Raw genomic sequence first — 23,320 nt, 5'->3', positions numbered from 1 at the left:
TCCAAACATGTCTCATTCCTCTGAATGTAGATTACTCATCTGTCTATATGGCTTTCTCATATAGATCCCCTTCTGATGAGGAGACTCCAATACATTTATAGGAATATATTAAAAAAAGTATTATGGCATATAAAGCTAGAATGATGGACATTAAACCTTGATGTGTCTAGGCACTTGATATACCTCAAATTGGAACTTAGCTTTTCTCATCAGCGTTCAGTAATCCAGCCAAACTTGCCATCACTGGAAAGTATGTGAGCAAACTCAAGTGTAGCAATATGCTCTAGTTCAGTAGGAAGGCCATGTTAACACTATAGAGATTAGAGGAGGGATTAGCTAATCTCTATCCGTTGATAGTCACCAGACATCTGTACCAGTTATTGAAAAAAAAAAATCCCGCTATGACAGTTGTGAAGAAACCACCTTCAAGGATTTAAAGTGAAATATGACTGAATTCATCGACTTTGCAATGCATGTTTTAAAAGGAACGAATCAGAAGTATTGACAATTCAGTAGAATTGGTCATTACATATTAATGAAAAGTGTGAGGTTTTATAGTTTCCTATGATTTTATGAAAATATATTGGCCATCCCTTCCATATGATGAGTTTGAAAAAAAAAGATAAAGTGATAGGGATGAACATGAATCTGTATGTACTGTAACTGTAATGTTATAAATTCCATGACCTGAATGTGCAGATCATCCTACCACACAATAATTTTGAGAAGAGTTCTTAGAAATCACTACATAAGACCATTCAGCTGTGACTGATCAGCATAGGTGTGGGAACAACCTCTATCAATATATCTTTGAGATGTCATGGAGTAGCAATTACCAAGCAAGCAATCAAACAAATATTAAAGCAAAAGAATGAACCCTTTAGAACTAGATTTTTGCCGAGGTAAGATTGTCCAATCCGGACATGCAGCACCTGGGACCCATATATTCACCCCTTTACCCTGCTATCTACTGTATAGAACTGACGATGGGTTTTAGTAGCGCATGCTGTAGCACCTGCTGGGTCGGATCCAGTGACATGGCGACACCGGTCTTTCTGGGTCATTCCACCGTCTGATCTTCATGTGCCCTTTATCTCATGTTTTGTCATCTCTCGTTACTTGATGAATACTTCTACATGTAGCTACATGTAGCTCTGTTGCACACTTCCCCCACCCCCCCCCACCTTTCAAACATTTATGCGCACACCCTGCACCCATACCCATCACTCTCACACATACACACACACACACACACACACACACATACATACGTACACATAGACAGACAGAGACATGCCGTAGCTGTGAAGCGTTAGTCAGAAATCCACAGCAAATGCCAGCGGAATACTCAAATATATATAGATTCCTTCCCTCATGCCAGAGGGGTGAGAATGAGGGGGGAGGGGTATGGTCAATGTGAGATATACTGTACGTTGTACCACTTCTGGCGATAAAACCGCATTGCTCTCACCCATGTAGACAGTGCACTGGTGCAGTGTTGGCAATAAGGAAGAGAATCCTGCGATTATAGCATTAAGCGAAAAACGATATCATATATCGTCGCTGGGACGACAAGACCTCGTATCCACAAAATATCAAATGCTCAGGAGAGAAAAAAACAAAACAACAACAACATGTCAGCCAAAGCACTATATCAAATGGGATAGCCTTTCATTTGACATGCCATAGTGGTTTCATTTTTGGGATAAGAAAACTAGGATTTGGACAGGACATCACTGAACAGATTATCTGGGCATTAAATCAGAGAAAATCATTTTCACCAAAATTTGAGATACAAGGTCTTGTCACCCCAGCGATGATGTACATTTCATGTCATAAAGGGTCCTGGGTGGTCAATATTGCAAGCAAAGTTGGCAGGAAGTCCCGATTCACGAAAAATTAAACTCGCTGAATATATGGCGCATGCAGTAAATTGGCAACTCTGTATGTCACTGCATATCTTTACAATACATCGGAAAAAATATGAAATGGAGCCGGTTGATTATGGTAGCAATATATCCATGGACATATGTTTATGTGTGCCTTTGTGTGTACGTACATGTAGGTCTGCAAGGTAAAGGAGTTCTTGGTTAGTGCATGTCTCATTTGACCCCTACACCACAGACTTTCAAATAACATGGACATGTGTTGTGATCAAGAATTCCTTGTTGAAGCATGGCATCTTCTATTAAATCAATGTTGATAAAATGCATGAAGAGATTTGGCTAAACAGTGTTGATGAATGACTTAACCTGTACAGTATGTTCTAATTTTAATAGTCTGAATTGAACATACATTGTACTGACATAATTCATATTCTCATCGTTGCCCAAGGATTCTTTTCATTTTAAAGTCGGTGGCAAATACACACTGTCAGACATTCTCATTTGACCTTTGTTTTGCACATATGATATGCGCAAATCACAACCATGAACTCCCTTTACTATTGCTCTTCTTTTTTCCCCCTTTTGTAACCCCAAATTTTTGAGGTATGCAAAAAAACTGTACAGAAATAAAATACCAATCTCATTTTTATGTGTGGGCTGCTGAAGTACGAGTGATCCCAGTATGTCTGAATTGTAATTGTCTTCATATTTCTTGCTTTCATCCTTTTCCCTCCCTCTAGCACCAGAGGCAATCGAGAGAAACCAGGAGCTGAGGGATTCATATCCTTTTATCTGTTTTTTTCTTTTCTTTTCTGCATTTTTCAACAAATTTCTTTATAGTCCATCACACTGTCAGTGACCAAATTTGAATCTTAAATGTTATGCCTGATACGGTGATGTATGCCCGAGACGGTGATTTTACGGCAGCACTTCTAAAGTGTGATTTTTCTGTAGGATTTTAGAATTATATTTGGTGCAAGGAGAACCGAAGACTGAATGCGGGTAAATAGGAGGAAACGTTTATTGTAAGATTTGAATTTAATTAGTGAATAGAGTTTCATGATTGAAGTGATTTTAGCCAGTGAAGACCCGTAGTGCTATGTTTGCAATTTGCACAATGGAACATTTTGTTACTTCTTTGAGTATCATTTTTTATATACACAATATGTAGTTGGTCAGAATTAGAAATGTTGATATTTTGAAAATTGGTAATTGGAATATTTTTTTTTTCAAGGCAAATTTTGTGTCTATAAATGTTTTTCAATGCAAATCAAATACATACCAGATACATTAGAACTCAAGTCCATCAAAAATTTTTAATAGCTAAATGAAAGTAAGTTAGAAGAATCTTACCTCTCATTCTTCTGGTATTGGAAAAGTAAGATATTAACTTCTCTTGAGTAATTGGACTCTTGAACTATTGGAACACAATATTTGGCAGTTTTTGAACCTATCATTTCCTATCCCAGCTGGAATTCCATGATATATATATTTTTTTTCTTTTTTTAAATGTAACTTTCACATTCTGTTTTGTTTTGTTTTGGTTTTGTTTGTTTTTCAGTGACAAATTGGAAACATACATTGAAATTACCCTGCTTCACCATCCTGGTCAAATTTGTTGAATATATTGGAATATGTTGGAATATACCAGAATACTTGTATATATGGTAATGTGTTGGAATATGTTGGAATATATTGGAATATATTAGAATATTTGGGAATACATTCGTATGTGTTGGATTATGTTGGAATAATTGTATTAAAATATATGGAATGTGTTGGAAGATTTGGTATATATTTTGGAGTATATTGGAATGTATTGGAATATTTTCAGATATATGGGAATATGGTGGAATATATCTCCTTGACCCTTGCCTTATGGCACCCACACATGGTTGCGAGATATGTTCAACAAGGCGGCCGGAGACTCCCTCGGTCAACTGGACGAGTTTGAGGTCATGCAGTTGGTCAAGAAACTAAACAATGGTGTGGCATCCACGAGGATACGGCACAAGTTCAGGGTAAGTTTGGAGCAAACATTGGATTTTATATTCAAAAGGAATGGATATTTTACTAAGTATAGGTGTGAAGATGGTTCTGCAGAAGAGATCATCATGTAATTGTGTTTTGGACCAGTTATGGACCTGTGTGTGTGTGTGTGTGTGTGTGTGTCTGTGTCTGTGTGTCTGTCTGTCTGTGTCTGTGTATGTCTGTGTGTGTTTTTTTTGTGTGTGTTTTTAGAATATTTTTATCATGTACAGATATTTTTCTTCATAGGACTGTGTTTGATGTGATTTGATGCCATGTACAGTATTCTATCTCCCACCTCCTCTATCTTTCTCTCCTTCTCTTTTTTCTGTACGTCTCTCATTCTCTATCTCTCTCCCAATACTGACACTGTATCTAAAATGGGAAAAGATCCTCTCATGGGTTGCTCCCCTTCTTTGGGACTCCATTACCAATCCAACTTTTGAAAGTGTTACAGCCTTGATACATCTAAACCTGTTCAGGATGAGTCCGTGGTACATTACTCTTGGCCAGGTGTCTATGGGAAATGCATGTTGTAGCAAAATCAGTCCGTCATCAACGGGTTAAATCTGACCTAAAGACCTATCTTTTCCAGCAACTGTGTGAATAATGTGTGAAATATTGTGGAAAATGGGCTCCTTTAATTCTTTTTTTCTTTTTTTTCTTTTTAATTTTTAGAGAGAGACAAATGACATTATTTCTGTTTATCATCATCATCTCTTGGATAACTTCTCTTAACCCATTGAGGATGGGCTGATTTTGCTACAACACACATTTCCCATAAACACTTGCCCTAGTATACTCGCGACTCATCCTCAACGGGTTAAATCAGACTGACAAAGGTGCATTCTTAGTTTGAATGTGTAAAGGGACTTTAGGCAGTCTCTCTGCGCCAATCTGCAGTCACAGCACACCTAGGCTTAAAGCCCCCATTAGATGTTTTGATAAAGGACGTTGTGACATTATCTCTGCCTCAAGTTCTGCATTTCTATCTGATTTTGCTCAAAACTTAGATCTGATCTCCGGCTCTGATTTCACACACGTCATGAAAAAGCACAACTTTCCCTTCCACGTAAAATTATCGTGTGCAAAATCCAGTGTAACAACTTTAGGCAAGATAGTAGGCACTCCATCTCCAGTGTTTTAAAGATATTGACTAGTTTGTTATTTTTTCTAATTTATATCCCATTTTTGAAAGTCTTACATTCTTTCACTCTTCATTCCTACAGACAGAGATGACACAACATGTTTTTTCCCCCCTTTTTTCTGTCAAAGAGAATGGCAATGGAATGCCTCAGGTTTTGACCTTTTCTGACACTGCCTTTTACGTGTAGCTATTGTATCTTTGGCCGAAACAAGATATGGTGGGATGAAAAGTCTTGACAGATGACATATTATGTCTTGTAGAAAACAGGTGTTGTGTTGTTGCCTTAATGTGATCGAAGTTGCCAATACCTGAGGTATATACATACAAGACATCCAGACATGACTGCTGTCCAGTTTGGTGACAAAAATGAGGCAGAGACATGTATGGCTAAAGTTTAAACTGAGGATGGGCTGATTTTGCTACAATATGCATTACCCATGGACACTTGGCCTGAGTATACTCAGGACTCGTCCTCAACGGGTTAATGACAGTTGTACCCATTGAATCTCATGCAATTTAATGATGGATATCAACAAGAACAGAATAACCCCATTCAAAAGTGGATTTCTTCCCTTCAAAATTGACTTTTTGTTGATGTTGTACAAAGCAAGCTTTTGTTTGAGAGTTCAAAAGAGATTACTTAAAAGCAGAAACATTCACAGCATGAAACTTTTGTGAATTGGAGCCGACTGCCTTTTCCGCCACACGGAACTTTCTGATTCTCCGGTAACATGCTATGCATTGTGTAGACAAACATTTTCACATGCATTTAATTTTTGTAAAACTTGGCCCCTTGTGAAATTCAAGGATGTTTCATGCATGCATCTTTGTTGTGTATCGTTGTCATTATATTGCTAGTCCAGTGGAGCGCACAATACGCAAACACAGTCGTGCAGTGACATGTCGATATCTACCATAGATAGTCTTTTCTGACAAACAGCAGTACTGTATACGCGGAATACTTCGCAAGGTCTTTATTTTCGTGAATTTCGCGAGTTAGGCGCTATTCGCGAAATTAAAGACACATGAAAATATTGACTCTGTTCCCGATGTGAACGTAATGTACATGTGTACACTTCTCCGTTCCAGTGCAAGACTCCACGATCGTGAACTTAACCACTTGGGAAATTGTCGGGAGTTCCCGATTCGCGAAATTTTAGACTCGCGAAATATATGGCGTATGCAGTATAATGTTACAACTTGTTTGTCAAGTGACATCAAAGCGTTACACCATTTCTTCTTTGAACTACATAATCAAAATTACCAATGTTGTGTATGTAGTCAGTGTGGCATGGATGTTATGATCATTGGCATTGCTGAGCACAAAATTTGTTAATCCCTTTAATCACCAATTATAGATGACTAGATAACATAGATCTACATATAGCTACAGTGTATGTGAATATTAAAGAATGTAGTCAGATGATGAATAGTATGTATAGAAAAATATATAGAACAGCAGATGTATCAATGGAAATATAGATTGATTGATTTTATTAGATATTCCAATAACAATGTATTTTATAGAGAGACAATGAGAGTTTTAGATGATTCATGATGTCTATTCCCAAGACTGACAGAATTTCCACATTACAAGTTTGGGAATCTTCATATTTTGCAGACTTTTCCCGACATAATTAACCCGTTCTGTACTGAATTCTGGAATTCCTATAGACTTAATACACAGGCCACCAGGGGTGGTATTCTGAAAATCTTCCTAAGTTTCTTCCTAAGTCAGAAACTTAGGAAGAAACTTAGGAAGTGCCTAGGAAAGACAGAATTGGTATTCTGAAATTTCTTCCTAGGCACTTCTTAATGCAAATTAGGCCATCCTTATTCCCGCCCACGTCCTTTCTTAAGCCAATACGAAATGCCGTATCATACGGAACTAACCAATGACAATCGCATATTACTATGACGTAGGGTCAAATACACGTGTGCGCGGCATGTCCCCTTTCTCACGTTCATTTCGCGCATCGGAGTACATGTGCGCGCAGTGAATGACAAGCGCGCCTATCACGATGTTTGCAGCTTGCTATTCTTAACAACATACAGTATGTACACTGTACGTAGGACAGGGGTGGAGCTTTCCTATTAAAATATCTTCCTAAATTTCTTTCCTAAGTGCATTCTAAAATACCAACTTCTTAAGTCAGAAATTTGCATACTCCCGCCCCTTTCCTAAGTTTCTTCCTAAGTCTAGGAAAAAACTTAGGAACAGACTTAGGAAGAAACTTAGGAAGATTTTCAGAATACCACGTAGGAAAAAATCCTGACTTAGGAAGAAATTTCTTCCTAGGAAGGATTTCAGAATACCACCCCTGGTTCCCGTACGGAACGAGTTAACATACACTTACATCAAATATCCATCTTAACAACATACACTCTGACATTCACTACCCCCAGGTCACTGCAGGAAGAAAGACCAAAAAAAAAGTTTTCATAAAAATCTTGGTACGGTACAGGTGATCACTCGTTGAGCAAATTGTCAGAGAATTCTGAACACAGACCAGCTGACGGGGATATGACATGTTCGCGCAGAATCGATACTTGTGTACATGTAGCTACAATTAGTTAGACAACTGCGCTAATTAAAGGGGAAGGCTAGTAACTTATCAGTGGGAATCAGTGGGAATGCTGGGGGATGATTGTTCCAATTCTTGTTGGATTCATTTAAAAGTACATTATATATCTATTGTTGTGTGAAAATTATTTGCATCAGAACGGTCTCATATTCAAGCAATGTGCAGTTTAATGCCCCGTCACTGACCAGGCATGCTAACCTGGAAACATTAAACTGCACATTACTTGAATATGAGACCATTCTGAAGCAAATAATTTTCACACAACAATAGATATATAATGATCTCTTAAATGAATCCCACAAGGATTGGGACAATCATCCCCCAACATTCCCACTGATTCCCACTGATCAGTTACTACATGTAGCCATCCCCTTTAAACCAAAAAGGTCTCCCTTATCCGGCTTTATCCGATTTGGATAGGAGAGGTCGGACTTTAGTTAGAAAGGGAGAGACTTGGAGAGAAAAAGGATTCAGAGTATTGAGGGAATAACAAACAAGGTGAGATGAATAGCAAATGAATAATATAATGTATGAAAAAAACATTTATTTGGATGCAGTTTGACAACTCAAAGACAGGTGCATTTGTCCATTTATATGGCAGAGGTTGATTTATGATCTGCTAGGCACAAGCAAACTGTGACACACATGCACACAGAATTATGCATCTATGATACACAGAAATCCATCACAGAGACATCCAGTGGCCTTTAAAGCAGTACTACCCCTTTGTCCTCAGTATCTGTTTCTGTGTGTATCAATGCAGATACTTGTATTGTATTTTACTTGTATTGTCGTGTGTATATTTTTTGTGCTTATTGTGTGTGTGTGTGTGTGTGTGTGCTTTATCCTACTAATCCAAATTAAAGGGTGGACATATTACTGAACACCATCTTCTCTCCGTGTGCACCAGTATGCCAAATCTCTGCCCCCATTTCTTCAGCCTCCCGCGCTCATTCTGCTACTGTTGATCGTTGATCAGGAATAGATGCCTTTATTAATTTTCATTTTTCCCCCCGACATGACCTATGGTCTATATTACTCATTCTCCATCGAGCCAAGGACATCACTCCCAATTACCGGCAGTCCAAGGTTAATAGCCTTTGATTATTTCCCCAGCTCAGTCCCTATTCAAAGGCATGAAAACCTGTATAAAGGTCACAATGTATACCTTGAGACACACACACACACACACACACACACACACACACACACACACTTAGACCTTGGGCAGCCACCGTTTTGCCCTTAACCCATGAAATCTCAGAAACCAGCATTCCTGTTATTCGGTGATGTATATCTTATCAAAACCTTTACCATTCATCAATAGTTTTTCATTTTAAAGTAAAACAAAAAAGTATCCGATATATGTTAAACCTTTTTTTTTTCTCATATAGTTGTGGTTACAGAGTTGTAACATTATCTGTACCCACTGAGGACAACTTGATTTGGCTATAATGCGCATTTCCTATAAACACGTGCCCTATATAGTATTCTCGCAACTAGATTTCAGCGTGTTGATTGCTGAAATCTCTCTTAACCCTTGTGAAAGTAGCTCAACATGTTTCAGGAGGACAGGAGAGTTCCAGTTTCTTTCTGAAAGAGGACAATCTTTGTTAAGTTTGTTCAGGTTTTGTACAGATTCAGTGAAATTGTATGCTATATTCAGTCATATTGAAAGTTGCCAATTTTGTGATGGTTAGAGATTAATTTCTGCGGTTCAAGAGGATTAGATGCTTTTGTCCTATTAATGTGCTAACCACCTCAAAATGGCTGTGACATTACAATAGCTTGACAATTAAAGCAGGAAAGTTGAAGGATTGCAAAGATCCTAACTTGCCTTGCATATGTATGCTACATTGAAATGGTCAGTATCATTATTAACAATACTTAAATTCTATTCATTTACACAATATCATATGTTAAGGCATGTTTATCAAATGTTATTTATATATTTATGCTTAGATTTTGATTTGCCTTTATATCAAAAAAATTCATTCATTTATGCTTTCATCTCTGTATCTGATTATCTATTTTAAAATAATTTGTTAACCCGCTGAGGACGGACTAATTTTGCTACAACACGCATTTCCCACTGATAGCTGCCCAAGTATAGTCGGGACTCATCCTGAACAGGTTAAGATATTATTTTGTCTCTGTTTATTTATTATATTATATTATTATTGTTATTGTTATTACCATTGTTGTTATCATTATTATGCTGTTTAGCTGATACTGCACCATACCCCAATGTTCCTACTTCATTCGCATCTATGACCTGCAATTAATGAGCTAAGACGACATTGTTCTCTTAACAATTTATGTGTGTCCTTATTTCTTTTCATTCCCTCAAGGCAATCTTGTTGTTTCTTTGTTTTTGTTTTTTTTTAAATCCAACAAGTTTATCATCACATTTTTTAACCCTTAATTGAGCTCAGCCAGGATTTGTATTATTAAGGTGGTAGACTTGTCTTGGGCAATTAATCATTACTATTTAGGATCCGGTTTCACTTGTGCTTGTGTGCTCTGCTGCAATAAATTGCCTAGGCTAAGAATTTTGCTGGTCTGGGATATGCTTCATACAATACAACAGTATAATAAACTGAGTTTGTTTGCAAAAAGCGATAAGTCCATTATTTGTCAAATGGAGATATTTGCGATTAAAGGTCAAGAAAAATAAAGAGAATAATAAGAAAATTTTTGCTTCTTTTGACCATAACTTCAAAAATATACCATTATATGTAGTGACCAATATATCATTTAAAAGGTATTATTTTGTACTTTATGACAGAGACCGTACTTCAAAATCTTCAAAAATGGACTTATCGGTTTTTGCAAACAAACCCTTCATATATATATATATATATATATATATATATATATATATATATGTGACAGTGCACCTCAAAACAAACAAAAAGTCGCCGGACATGAATCTTTAGTTAAGGCCATATTCTGAAAGAGCAGACTTTAAGCTTTAAAATGATGTATAACTCAAATCAAATGGACTCTCCTAACCTATCGAAATATCGGAAAGAAAGCACAAACTCAGGAAAAGTGTGAACTGAGAAAAGATGCTCTGAAGTACAGTGTCTATTCAAGCGCTTAATCTTTACCAGACCGTGCAGGCTGTGCAATGAATGGGACAAAAAACAGGAAGTAAACCACCAGAGTAACAACAATGAAGGGATTATCAGATTAAAGTGAAATTAAGCATGCCTCATTAACACATTCTGTCCATAATTAATTCCAACTTTCAGAGCAGTAGCACTATCTTTTTAAAAGTTATTAGAGTTGAAAGTGAAGAGTGTGGACAAGCTTTTTCAGAAATGAAAAAGGGATTCTAAAGACACAACTAATCGCACTATTCTACCAAAAATGTTCGAGATAAACTGCTGAAAAACCACACTTTCCTGTCCGTTTTATGATACCGAATTTTAGCATAATGTAAAAGAAGACCCGCTCTTTCAGAAAATATGAAAAAGTCAAGTTCGGCTAGGTTGACCCATTTCACTTATTTTCAGTCCTCACGCAAAATCAGTGTGTGCGACTTTATGTTCGTTTTGAGGTGCACGGTCACATATATATATATGTATATATATATATATATATATATATATATATATATATATATATATATATATATATATATATATATATATATATATATATGTATATGTATATGTATACATACATATGATATGATATAATATATGTGATATAATATATATATATATATATATATGTATATGTATACATACATATGATATGATATAATATATGTGATATAATATATACATATATATATATATATTTATATAAGATGAAGACAAACAAGTTGACATAATGCATTAGAATCCAACTTCATTTATTTGTAAACCAAATTTTCGACCCTTGCACGGAAAATTTGGTTTACAAATAAATGAAGTTGGATTCTAATGCATTATGTCAACTTGTTTGTCTTCATCGTCTTCATGCTCTTATTCCAACACGCGGATAATAATACCATTATATATTTATATATATATATATTATATCACATGATTGATAAATGACAGATATTTGGATGGCAATTTAGACAGAGAGAGAGAGAGAGAGAGAGGGAGGGAGATAGGGAGAGTGTGGCATATTTTATACAGGCTTACTTCTATACTGTTGCACAGAGAGAGAGAAAGAGAGAGAGAAAGAAAGATTGGATGGGGGAGGTGAACTAAATTTATAATGTATATATTTAACATGCAACTTGTATATTCGGGATACAGAGAGCAAAAAAAAAAAAAAAATATGCCAGGAAAGATATTCAATCATATGTGACTGCCCAGGTGAGACCCCATGAAAAGTAGGTCAAAATGAATTACCTCTTCTTCTCTTTTTTTTTGGTTTTACTTAGTTTAACTGAATAAGCTTTAAACTTTAAAATACTACATACCTTGGTAAAAATTAGCCCATTATAACCCTTTCAAAGAGTGATTGAAAATAAGAGAGAGTTTAATGGTGGTGCAGTTTCATAGAAAATGGAGGAAAGATGATTTTTGGGTCAATCAGACATGCTGTACAAAATTATCAATGGAAAAAAAAAATAGTCTAGATAAAATGCTAATATCTCAATTTCAGCTCTGTTCTAAGCTGCCAAATTTTGACAGCAGGTAGAGAATATGTTTCTCTCTCAGGTGAAAGGACAAACTTTAACAGTTTTGATTAGGTCAACCCAAATGACATATTTTGCCCATTTCACGGGACCCTGATCTGCGACATTTTGTGTGTTTTGTGCTCGACAGTCACATACGAAAAGGTGTAGTATTTCTAATGCCACTGATACAGAGAATGAGCACTGTTTTTGATGATAGATATCTTTTATTTTGATAGGGAAACATGCTGCCAAGGTGAAAACATTCGGAGAATGACAGTTAGTAGGAAATGGGATCATACAATAACTAGAGAAGCACTCTGAGAGTGCAGACCTCCGCCAAGCATGCAGCTCATTTCCACCCGCACTGATCTTGTTCTTCCACAGAGATCAGTGATTTCCACCCATACGTGCTGCATTGTGTGCTGAAAGCCACCCGATTTCCCAATATAGAAGCCTTTGTTACGTCATAAACCCTCAACTGCACAGCGTGTCTCGCCGTAGCAGAAACTAGAGCACGCGGTTTAGTGCCCGCATTCAAACCTCAAATACGCGCAGCCTGAACTCCCAAGTTCATTGACCCTGCCTGCCAAAATATCAAAAATCCTTCATAAATTCCCCCAAAATTCTTGGATCACTACCAAAAGTGAATCGTTTGTTACTTGTGTCATCCTCAACCTTTCCTGCAAGTTTCATCCCAATCCGTAACTAGTTTTTGAGTTATTTTGCACACGGACAAACTAAGTAACTAACTATTTAAACTAACAAACAAACAAACGGTAACAAAAACATTACCTCCCCCCTTGGCGGAGGTAATAACGTATTACAAAGAATAGATTAGAGAAGAAGAAGAACAAAGAGGAAGAGAAGCAATGAAACAACAACATGTATCACTATTCAAATTAATGATTCTGGCTTTACATTTTTTTTTCTTTTAAAGCAACTGATCGACAAATTTCCCTTTATCAATGTAAATAAATGTTATTATTCATTATTTTTTCTGGTACAAACCAAGGATGTATGCCCCTTTTTGTTATCATTGCTGCTACTAAAATGCTAAATTATCTGTATTTAATTACATTGATGATGTGCAAATTGTCAATCAGTTGCAATGTATGGCTATGTTAGATCATGGTATTATTCATAATATTAGATACTTACTGTTGCGTCTGTGTAAATTTTATTTCACTTAATATTGGATTCTCTCTATTGCATATTATGTAACTATTTCATTTCACTAATTGGCATTTGTTAAAGGGGAAAGGATGAAGAATAACTATAAATGTATGATATACAGAGGACAGATTATTAGTTTTTTCCTAATTGTGCTTCTTTTCTTTTTTTTCTGGATCATTAGATTATCATGAGAAGTTGTGGTATCAAAGTAGGTTAAAGGTAAAATGTCTGGCTGCATGAAATTCTGTGGTTACAGATACATTTTTTTTTTTGAGCAGCTCCTTGAATATCAGAAATCAAATCCTGCTTCAACCTCAGATCTTGCTTTCACTTCGACCTCAAACCTTGCTTCTGTTCTATTCACACATACAGCCAGGTTACTTTTCTTGATTGATTGTAATTTCATCTTTCTGAGGTGCCCCAAAAACTTTGCGTATGCACAAAGTATATCTCCCGAGACGGCCGGGAAAAGAAATGGACATTATTTGATTCTAACTGCACTTTGTTCACCGATTTGCACAGATATCTTGAAACTAATCATCACGAAAAGAAATTACTTAGTCCGAGTTATCCCCATTGGTGTTTCCATAGCCTCCCTGTTGGACTAGGGCACATTGCTACACCTGAGTGGGCTTGCTAACTTTAAAATTGGGTCAAGTTTGGATATATTACTGAATGCTGACCAAAAAAAAAAAAAAAAGTATGTTACTTAAGTAAGGAAAGTGTCGTGGCACACAAGGTGTTAAAGATGCCATGTATATGTATGAACCTTTTAATCCGGCAGTTGGGACACACCCCCTTTTTTTTTTATTAATTGGTATGATAACGGTTCTTATAAGCCCCGATGAATGGATAAAATTTTCTCGTGGGTATGCCTGAGGGGGAAGAGAATGGTGTGGGGGGGGGGGATGACATACTTGCCAACTAGTAAGATTTTATCAGATTCAGTAAGATTTTTTACGTTAAAAATAGCAAAATCAGATTTTCTGTCAGAGAAATCAGATTTGTAAAAAATATTTAGATATACCTTTCATGTGTATTTTCTGAAGATTTGACCGAAAGTAAGATTTTTAACTTCAGTTTGCATATAAAATAAGATTTTTGCAATCCGCAAGTAAGATATTTCGTCTTGAAATGTTGGCAGGTATGGGATGAGGTTTGAATGGAAGAGAGTGAGAAGTGAGGAGATAGAAGAAATTCATTACTATAAAAGATAAAACTACCCTAACCCTACCCATAACCTCCCCTCCCCGAGAAAACTAACAAAATCTTATCTTACCTTGTGAGACATACAGTAAAGAGAATGTTTCACTAAATGTGAGACTAGCTAGCTATGGTAGAAAATATTCAAATTCAGTCTTTTTTTTCCATTTTCTTTTTTTTTTTTGAAAAGTGTGCAATTGAAATTCAAGACAGATGTAAATGCTGTTGATCTCTGTAAGACTGCATCTTAGAGACCAGTGTTATAAAATGAATCAAATGGAGAACGAGGAACCAGCCTGGGATTTGAACCCATCACCTACTCTTAGCCAGTGAGGGACAGTACCGGCTGAGGTCAAGCTATTTCTTGTGACAAGGATGGAATGAAACTTTGACAATTAGAAAAAAAAAAAGAAGCCCCTCACCCCACCTACTTTCTTTTAACCTCGTTCTTGTCTGATCTAATCGATAATTCATAAGTCATTGTATATTCCATTTTGTGGATGTATTCCCCCAAGGCCAAGTAATGCACCTTTCAGTTCACATGACTGTATTAGATTAATCCATAACTTAGAGTACAGACTGCTGACATTACTCCATGCTTGGTTTAGCAAAGGATCTGGCAAGCCTTCTACTTTACCAGGAATATAGAGGCAGGCATAAAATTTGATTATGATGCTATGTAACCGTTCCACTAGGGACGTCCAGGCCTGCACATTTAACAAAATATGAAATATGTTGCTTAACCCGTTGAGGACGAGTCCCGAGTATACTCGGGCAGGTGTCTATGGGAAATGCGTGCTGTAGCAAAATCAAACCGTCCTCAACGGGTTAAGAGGATAATGGCTATGATTCTTGGAGGGAAAGACAAGAGGATGGGATGAGGAGGAAAAAGATGAAATAAATACAAATTCAATAGTTGGAATAGATTCAAGTGTAAGTGATATCTTGAAGAAGTGTGGGAATGGTGGGGTAAAGAGGTGTTTCAGATATCGGAGAGAAATATTTTCTGAGAAAAAAATGGTGCAATTGAGCCGGAAGGATGGCATTGTATTCAATGCGGACACCTTAAAAAAATATGGAAAAGGCAGAAACTGAAATGGAACATGAGAGATATGTGCCGAGGGCAGTTTGAAGGAAAGCAAAAGAGGGAAAAAGATGGCGATAGATATATTCCCAGATAAAGATTGATATCTTGAGGCGTACCTATCTATCCCTATCTTGAGATAGGGATAGATAGGTAAGTAGATAACATATAGAAAGGGATTACGGTCAATATAAGTAGATGGAACAGTTGAAGATAGATCTAGATAAAAATTGAGACTAATACACTGAGATAGATAGATAGAGAGAGAGAGAGAGAGAGAGAGAGAGGGAGATGATTTAGAAGTTAAGTTTAATGGATAGATGGACGGATAGAAGTAGAGAAGTAGATGTAAAAAGAGAGGAAAATATATCATATATATAAAGGGATGGCAGTAAATATTAACAGTTAAAGATAGAGACTTATATGTTGATATAGATAAATAGAAGTTGAGCTAAATTGACAGATGAAAAGATAGAAATAGATAGAGATGTAGATACATTATACATTGTAGATATAGGAAAATAGATAATATAGAAAGGGATTGAAGTGAATACAAACAATCAGGACATTAACAAAAATAGAGACTAGATTAACAGAAATTAAAGGGATCGTATAGTTTTGGTTGAGACCTAATTTCAGGTTTCTAACATTTTTTGGTGAGATAATGAGAAACCTCTTTTGAAATATGAAAGAGCATGTAATTCTATGAGGAATTCAACGTTTCTTTGATGAAAATTGGTTTTGAAATGGCTGACATGTCCAAAAAAGAGCAATTCTAATAAAGTGTGGGACCCACATTTTATTACGGTCGCTGTATTTTTCTTTTGTTTTTTGATGTTTCGGTCATTCCAAACCCGATTTTCATCAAATAAACTTTGAATTCCTCTCAAAATGGTATGCTCTGTACTATATCATAAGTGTTTTCTTGGTATCTCGCAAAATTTAAAAGCCCAATTTTCATCTCCACCAATACTGTACCATCCCTTTAAGCTAGATGGATAGATTTTAAAGATAGGTGAATAGAGTCAAAGAGATGGATGAATGCTGAGACACAGAGAGAAAGAGAAAGAGAGAAGACTTTTGATGATTGTTGTCATGGAAGTAATGAGTTTACAGAGTGAGTGACAAACAAATGAAGGAAAGACTGACAGGAAGATCATGAGAGAAAAAAAAGTGAAATAGATTAACAAACCAAAAAATGAGGAGGAAGTGAGAGCGAGATGGGGCGAGAGGGAATGGGAAATAGATTAGAGACTGAGCCGAGATGGGCTTGGAAAATCAGAAAAGTTTGGCTGATTCATCAGAGGCTGATAAGTATACCACTGTGCCCTTTGGAGACAGGGAAACGTAATGCCAAGGCAGCCGCATTTCACCATTCAGCTCGCCGTGTAGTGAGGATATCATTCCAACCCTGGTAGAAGCTTTCTCCATCCCTCCCAGGCAACACTCGGCAACAGCTACCAGGGCTACCTCTCCCCCCCCCCCCTCCTTCGCCACCAAAAGAAAAAGAATGAAGAAGAAGAAGAAGAAAAAAAAGAAGCAACCTCGATGCTTCACACCGGCATCAACAGAGTATCATTTGCAGCCTACTTGATCCTTCCGTGAGAGGCCAGGGGTGCGTGCGACCTCTCGCGCTCTGAAATCGTGTCGGGCAAATTACGGCAAGGGCCGGAGTTGGTCCCTGGATACCGGTGTTCACCCCGTATTCTCCCAAGGGAAGATGGAGAGAAGAGGTGCACACTTGTTACGAGGGAGTCAGCCTTCAACCTAAATGCTATCTAGACGAGCTCTGGGGGAACACTGCCTGCATCGCAGGCAAAGGCAAATAAAACCTCTCTCATCAGATATCACTTTCTCAACATTAGATTCTCGAGTCGTTTTGGGGAGTAAATGTTATCTCAGAAAGTTCAAGGTGCCAGCCCACATTCACTCGTCAAAAGAAGAAGAAAGACTTAAGTTTTCCCATTGGAAAGACACTCAAAACCGATCAGATTTTGTCGGTCTCTGAGCGCATGTGTAACAAGAAAATGTTTAAAAAGTCAAGTTGGATTTGATTGAGAGATTTCTATCGTGTTAACGTTGCTTGCCCTTTTATGGAACCCTCGTAGGCTTTTTCATTGCTGTTCAATAAAGTCTCTTGACACAAGGCCTTATGTAGATTGGACAGAACTCACTCAGATGTAAACCCAATGCATACCAAAAAACAGGTGTGCCATGTTTAGACTCTATGTGGATATGCTACCTCTTTGGCAAGTAGCAAGGAGTTGTTACTGGAGTAAACCAATATAAAGACCATCATTGTTTAACCCACTGAAGACTAGCCCCAAGTACACCTGGGCAGGTGTCCATGGGGAAGACGTTTTATTGTAGCGAAATCAGCTTGTTCTCATCAATGGGTCAGGGTATTTTCAGGAGCTTTTGACTAGTGGCAGTCAACTTGAAGAGAACATTATTAGTGCTGCTCCGTCGGCCATTCAATCTTCCCTCCAGTAACATTACATTCTTGCTACTGTAGTCCCTGTTCAAGCCTGTGCTAACAAACCAGTCAAGTGCTACCTCTCCAAACTATCAAATGTGATTGACATGCCGGTCATCCATTGAAGTGTCTGTCTGACCAGTGTGCACACAGCTTGAGGGCATGCACCCCTAGTCTCTCACAGGGGGCATTCCCTCCAGCTATTGATGGCAAGAATTAACCCGTTGAGGACGAGTCCCGCGTGTACTCGGGCAGAGACCTATGAAAAAAGGCTATTGGAAAGTCATTGTTCTGTTGTCATCTCATCAACGTATGCAATAATTATGCTTTCCTCAAAATCTTGCTGTATCTAGGGAACAATCTGAGCTTATCCAAACAATTCTTCCTTGCCAGCTCTGAGCTTGCTTTCTAGTTGTTGTTGCTTTTTTTTTTTTAGTTTGTGGGAATCAGTAAGTAGGATGTTTAAAGAGAGAGAAAACGAATAGTGATCCATAAGCAGGGTGAAATTCAGTTTCAAATATCAGAAGAGTAAAGCCTCATAGGATTTCACCCCACAATAGTCACATTTCAATTAATTTTTAAATGCTTACACTGAAGTAGATGAAAAAACTAATAATCGGAAAACAAGATAACTAATCACTTTTCTGCAAACATTCCATGCCAAGTCTCTTAAAGTGTAAACTCTCGCGATATTTTACTTCAAGTGTGAAAGCCCCCCCTCCCCAATAAAAAGTCATGCATTCAAAATGTGTTGGAAGTTCAATGAGGATACGGAGATGATTCGGGAGTACATCAATTTCAGCTCGCGATAGAGGGGAGCGGACTTCAGATGGAGAATGCCAGGAAATTCAGCAGTCCTCAATCAATGATTGAGTACCTCTGTTTCCCCTGATGTACTCTTTCTTCTCTCTCTCCCAATCCCTCTCTCCCTCTTCTTTTTCTACCTTCCTTCTCTCCCCATCTCTCTTAAAATCTCTCCTTTCCTCATCCCCTTTCTCTTCTTTTACCTCTCTCTTGTTTCAGCTTTCTCCTCTTTCTACCCCTCTCTCTCTCTCTCTCTCTCATTGAGTTGAGTCAAGGTCCTTGAGGAACCAAATTCCTTCTTTTACAACGTGTATGCTTCTGTTTTAAATATTGATGTGTGTGTGTGTGTGTGTGTGTGTGTGTGTGTGTGTGTATGTTTGCGTCCACCCTCATTTCTCTACTGATTCATGAAACTGTCTGATTTCTCAAATTTGTCAGAGAAACTGACTCTTCCTCCAAGAGGTGGAATTTAAATGTTCTGACGACGATCCTACTGGGTTGGTGTCATTGCCTATCTGAAACTGTCTGGAGTGAGAAGCAAAGAGGCAAATCCTGGTCAGAATACTGCTTCCTGGGATGCCGCTCAATTATGGAATATATTATCCATGAAATGGTAAATTTTTCATGAATGTCATGCTAATGTACAATTGTAAAAAATTTCTTGGAAATATGAATTTCAAAGAATAAAACTAAAATGAAATGCATTTCATGTCCTTGTACACTTTATATTTCTTGGAATTATGAATTTGAGAGAAGAATAAAAAGATAACTGTCATCCCTGAAATTGTAAATAAATGAAGGTCACCTGAATGCGGTGACTGCGAAATGATTAATCTATTGAAAGTTTCCACTTACATTGGTGATGTGTTTGTTGTGTCGTTCGAAAAAGATACCAGTGAAATTGAGATAGAACTCTTACTGTGCATTTTCCGATTTGGCGTGCAAGCTGGGGAGTCAGCTGTCTTTATTACCACAACTAATTGTTTACGGACAGAGATCAAGTAATCCACCTACTCTCTGTTATATCACTGTGGCCCTCCTGTTGGACTGAAGCACATAACTCAGGGGCAGATCCAGGAATTCCATGAAGGGAGGCATCTTTTCAAAATTGAATGGGGGATGCATGCCCCCTTTTTTTCTTTGCATTTCTTTTGTTTAAACAAAAATTAAAGGGGGGGGGGCATGGGACCAATGCACCCCCCGCCTGGATCCACAAACCTGAGTGGGTTTGCTAGCTGTACAACCAGGTCAATTTAGGTTGATTACTGAGTGCTGATGAAAAAGTTTGTCAAATTCATGCTGTGCACATTTGGTTAAATTTTGAGTCAAACAAGAAATAGTTTCAGTTGATTAATTGTAGATTATACATCTTTAAAAAGTATGCAAATCACATCCAGGTGATATCCTTCTTTTTTTAGCACTTCTCCAATTTTTCTATCAGATTTTTAAATCTTTTTGAAATGATACCATTAATATTTTGTTAATCATCTCCAGCATGATATTGGTTTGCCTCTGTGGAAATGAAATGATGTTAATTTTCAAATGTGCAGGGAGTTGTTGATGAAGACCCTTTCACCAAAAACATGCTTTGGGGGATTTCTTTTGATGCTCTGATTTTGTGACAACAAAGCAAAATGTGTAACAGTGATGGAGGGTGTTTGTGATGTACTTGTTATACATTCATTGTAAATGGTTATTATGATCAAGTAGCATCAAGTTTTCATTTTTTTTTAAAGCTCTTTCCTGACTGTTAACTCCTAATATCATATTCTAGCCAGATTACGGAATGGACCCTTCTGTCTGTGAAAGTAATCTCCCTGTAGGAGCCAGAGATATCTTCCGCTGTTCAATGATACTTAGTCCTGCAACAATTGCTCCCATAAAATATGTACTTGCTATTTACAAGTCTGTAACAAATTCTGCCCACCAATATAACCCTAACCCTAATCCTAATTCTCAAATCAAACTAAACCTAAAAACCTATCACAACCTTAACCCTTAAAGTCCTTGGAAAAAATAAGACCGGAGCAATTGTCACATATTGTCACAAATGTGGTGTCACCATCTGCCTCACATCCTTCATCCATATCTACCTTAGATATCTCCCTCATTCTCTCACTCAATCTCTTCTCTCTCTCTCTCTCTCTCTCTCTCTGTTTCTGCCTTTCTGTCAATTTTTCTCTTCCATTCATACTCTTTCCTCATCATATTCTCATCTTTTTCTCCATCTTCTTTTCCCTCCTCTCTCTCTCTCTCTGTCTGTATGTCTGTCTGTGTGTACCTCCCTCCTCCTCCTTTCCTTTTCCCTATAATCATCATCATCATCTTGCTTCTTTTCCTCCTCTTCTTTCTTTTATCCATCTTTTTCCTCCTTGTCTTCATACCCTCTTCATTTTTTCTCTCCTTCTACCCATCCTTTTCCTCCTCTTCATTCATTTACCCATCTTTTTCCTTATTCTCTTCATACCTTCTTCATTCTTCTCTCCTTGTGTCGATCTCTTCCTGTGTCTTTTGTTTCCATTGTGTGTCACACTCCGTCTCCCACATTCTTGATGTGTGTGTGCATTTTCTTTATCTTCTCTGATTGTCTGTATGTGTGTGTGTGTGTGTGTGTGTGTGTGTGTCTCTCTCTCTCTCTCTCTCTCTCTCTCTCTCTGGTTGCTTCTCTTCTTTTTCATCCATCCCTGTTCCCACTGGCACTTTCAGACAGTATGTCTCTCGTTCACACATCTTGGAGTGTCATTTGAAACCATCTGTGTCCAAGTGTGTGGTTATGAATGGAGCCGAATTAGACAAACAGGATTGTTGTGAAGTTCTTCAAAATCACACCTAAAAAAAAAAACACACACACACACACACACACACACACACAAAATGTTGGAAAGCTGTAGCCCCATCTTATTCAAAACTGTACGATCCCTTTAAAGCCCCCACCTGCTTTCATTAAAGAGTAATTTTAGTCTCAACCACATATTTGCATATCACTGCCTTACAAGTCTCCAATTGACCTGTACATTAATCTTTCCTTAGTTTATTCCCTCCCTTTTTCAGAAGAAATCCTTAAGAAAAGAAATCCTGTCTTTGAATCAAGCAATTGCAGCCGTGTAGTAATGGAGTGATGATAGCCCTCAGATTGGATGAGTTTGTAGTTCCTAGAAGTTTGACCCTAAAAACATAAATTGACACATAATTTGTGTACAAACCAATGGGAGATATGATCTCCAGTGTGATCCTGTCCTGTACCCAGTTTTGTGTGAGTGATTGTGACCAGTAATCATGATTTAGAAAGAAGACTTGTGGATATTCAACATTCCTTTACATTCTTTGTGTGTGAGTGTGTGTGCCTCCAACTTGGACACATACTACAGATTGACACTTTAAAGCCTGTAGGTCTGTGAGTGTGGCAGTAGACAATGGCATGGTTTCCACGACGACATATTGACAGATTTGGATGACCTTGAAGCTTTGCTCCACCAAAGTCCTCCGTGACATTATTTTGGGACGCAATCGGCTTGGTCGTTGAAATTCAAAAGCAATCTATTTTTACACATGATTTGCACGTTTTCAAATTCTCGCTGTAACAAATGCGATTTTGTGACATGGCTTCCGAGTTGAGCATCTCAAAGATTTTGTTTAAATCCACCTGCAGTCATCGCTGGATGTAGAAATTGTGCAATGGTACATAATGTCAAAGCAAAAGAATTATATATGAAGAAATGTATGGAGAATTTCATAAATGTGACATTCTACACAAAGTGCACTTTCTCCACACCTTGCTCCTACATCTTAAGACAATATCCTCAAGCTGTCTGAAAGTGGCAAGTCAAATGCACTGCTAGAAAAGAAAAAAGAAATCTGCGAAATTTTGTTGTATTTCAAGTTATTTATAAATATTATAGTATATTGAATATTGCAACATATCTCTATGTATTCATATATTTACCATGAGATATTTTGAGAGTGACAGCATGAATGAGGTTCTCAGAATGATTGTGTGGTTGAATGTTATATAAAAAAGGAAATATATGAAATTCTTGCTATATTTCAAGCTTTTCATACATATTATAGTATATACCTCTATTATGTCTATTCCTTTACCATGAGATATTTTGAGATTGAGAGCATGAGGTTCGTAGAATGATTGTGTGTTTGAATATTATATAAAAAAGGAAATATATGAAATTTTGCTATATTTCAAGTTTTTTCATAGATATTATATTATATTGTATCATACCTCTATCATGTCTATTCTTTTACCTTGAGATATTTTGAGATTGAGAGCATGAGGTTCTTAGAATGATTGTGCG

General features: G+C 37.3%; 1 protein-coding gene across 1 annotated transcript in view; it reads left to right on the top strand.

Annotated features, from left to right (window-relative positions):
• The window catches only part of LOC140226408 (inactive phospholipase C-like protein 2), a 130,110-nt gene that overhangs the window by 5,585 nt on the left and 101,205 nt on the right, over positions 1–23,320 (top strand). Inside the window, exons 3-5 of the mRNA XM_072306883.1 lie at positions 782–783; positions 2,627–2,666; positions 3,778–3,907. Of these exons, the coding sequence (XP_072162984.1) occupies positions 782–783; positions 2,627–2,666; positions 3,778–3,907 (172 nt within the window). The remainder of the gene's footprint in view (positions 1–781; positions 784–2,626; positions 2,667–3,777; positions 3,908–23,320) is intronic.

The sequence above is a fragment of the Diadema setosum genome, chromosome 3 (genome assembly GCF_964275005.1).
Source record: "Diadema setosum chromosome 3, eeDiaSeto1, whole genome shotgun sequence".
Lineage (NCBI taxonomy): Eukaryota > Metazoa > Echinodermata > Echinoidea > Diadematoida > Diadematidae > Diadema > Diadema setosum.
This window is presented reverse-complemented; position numbering and strand designations above follow the sequence as displayed.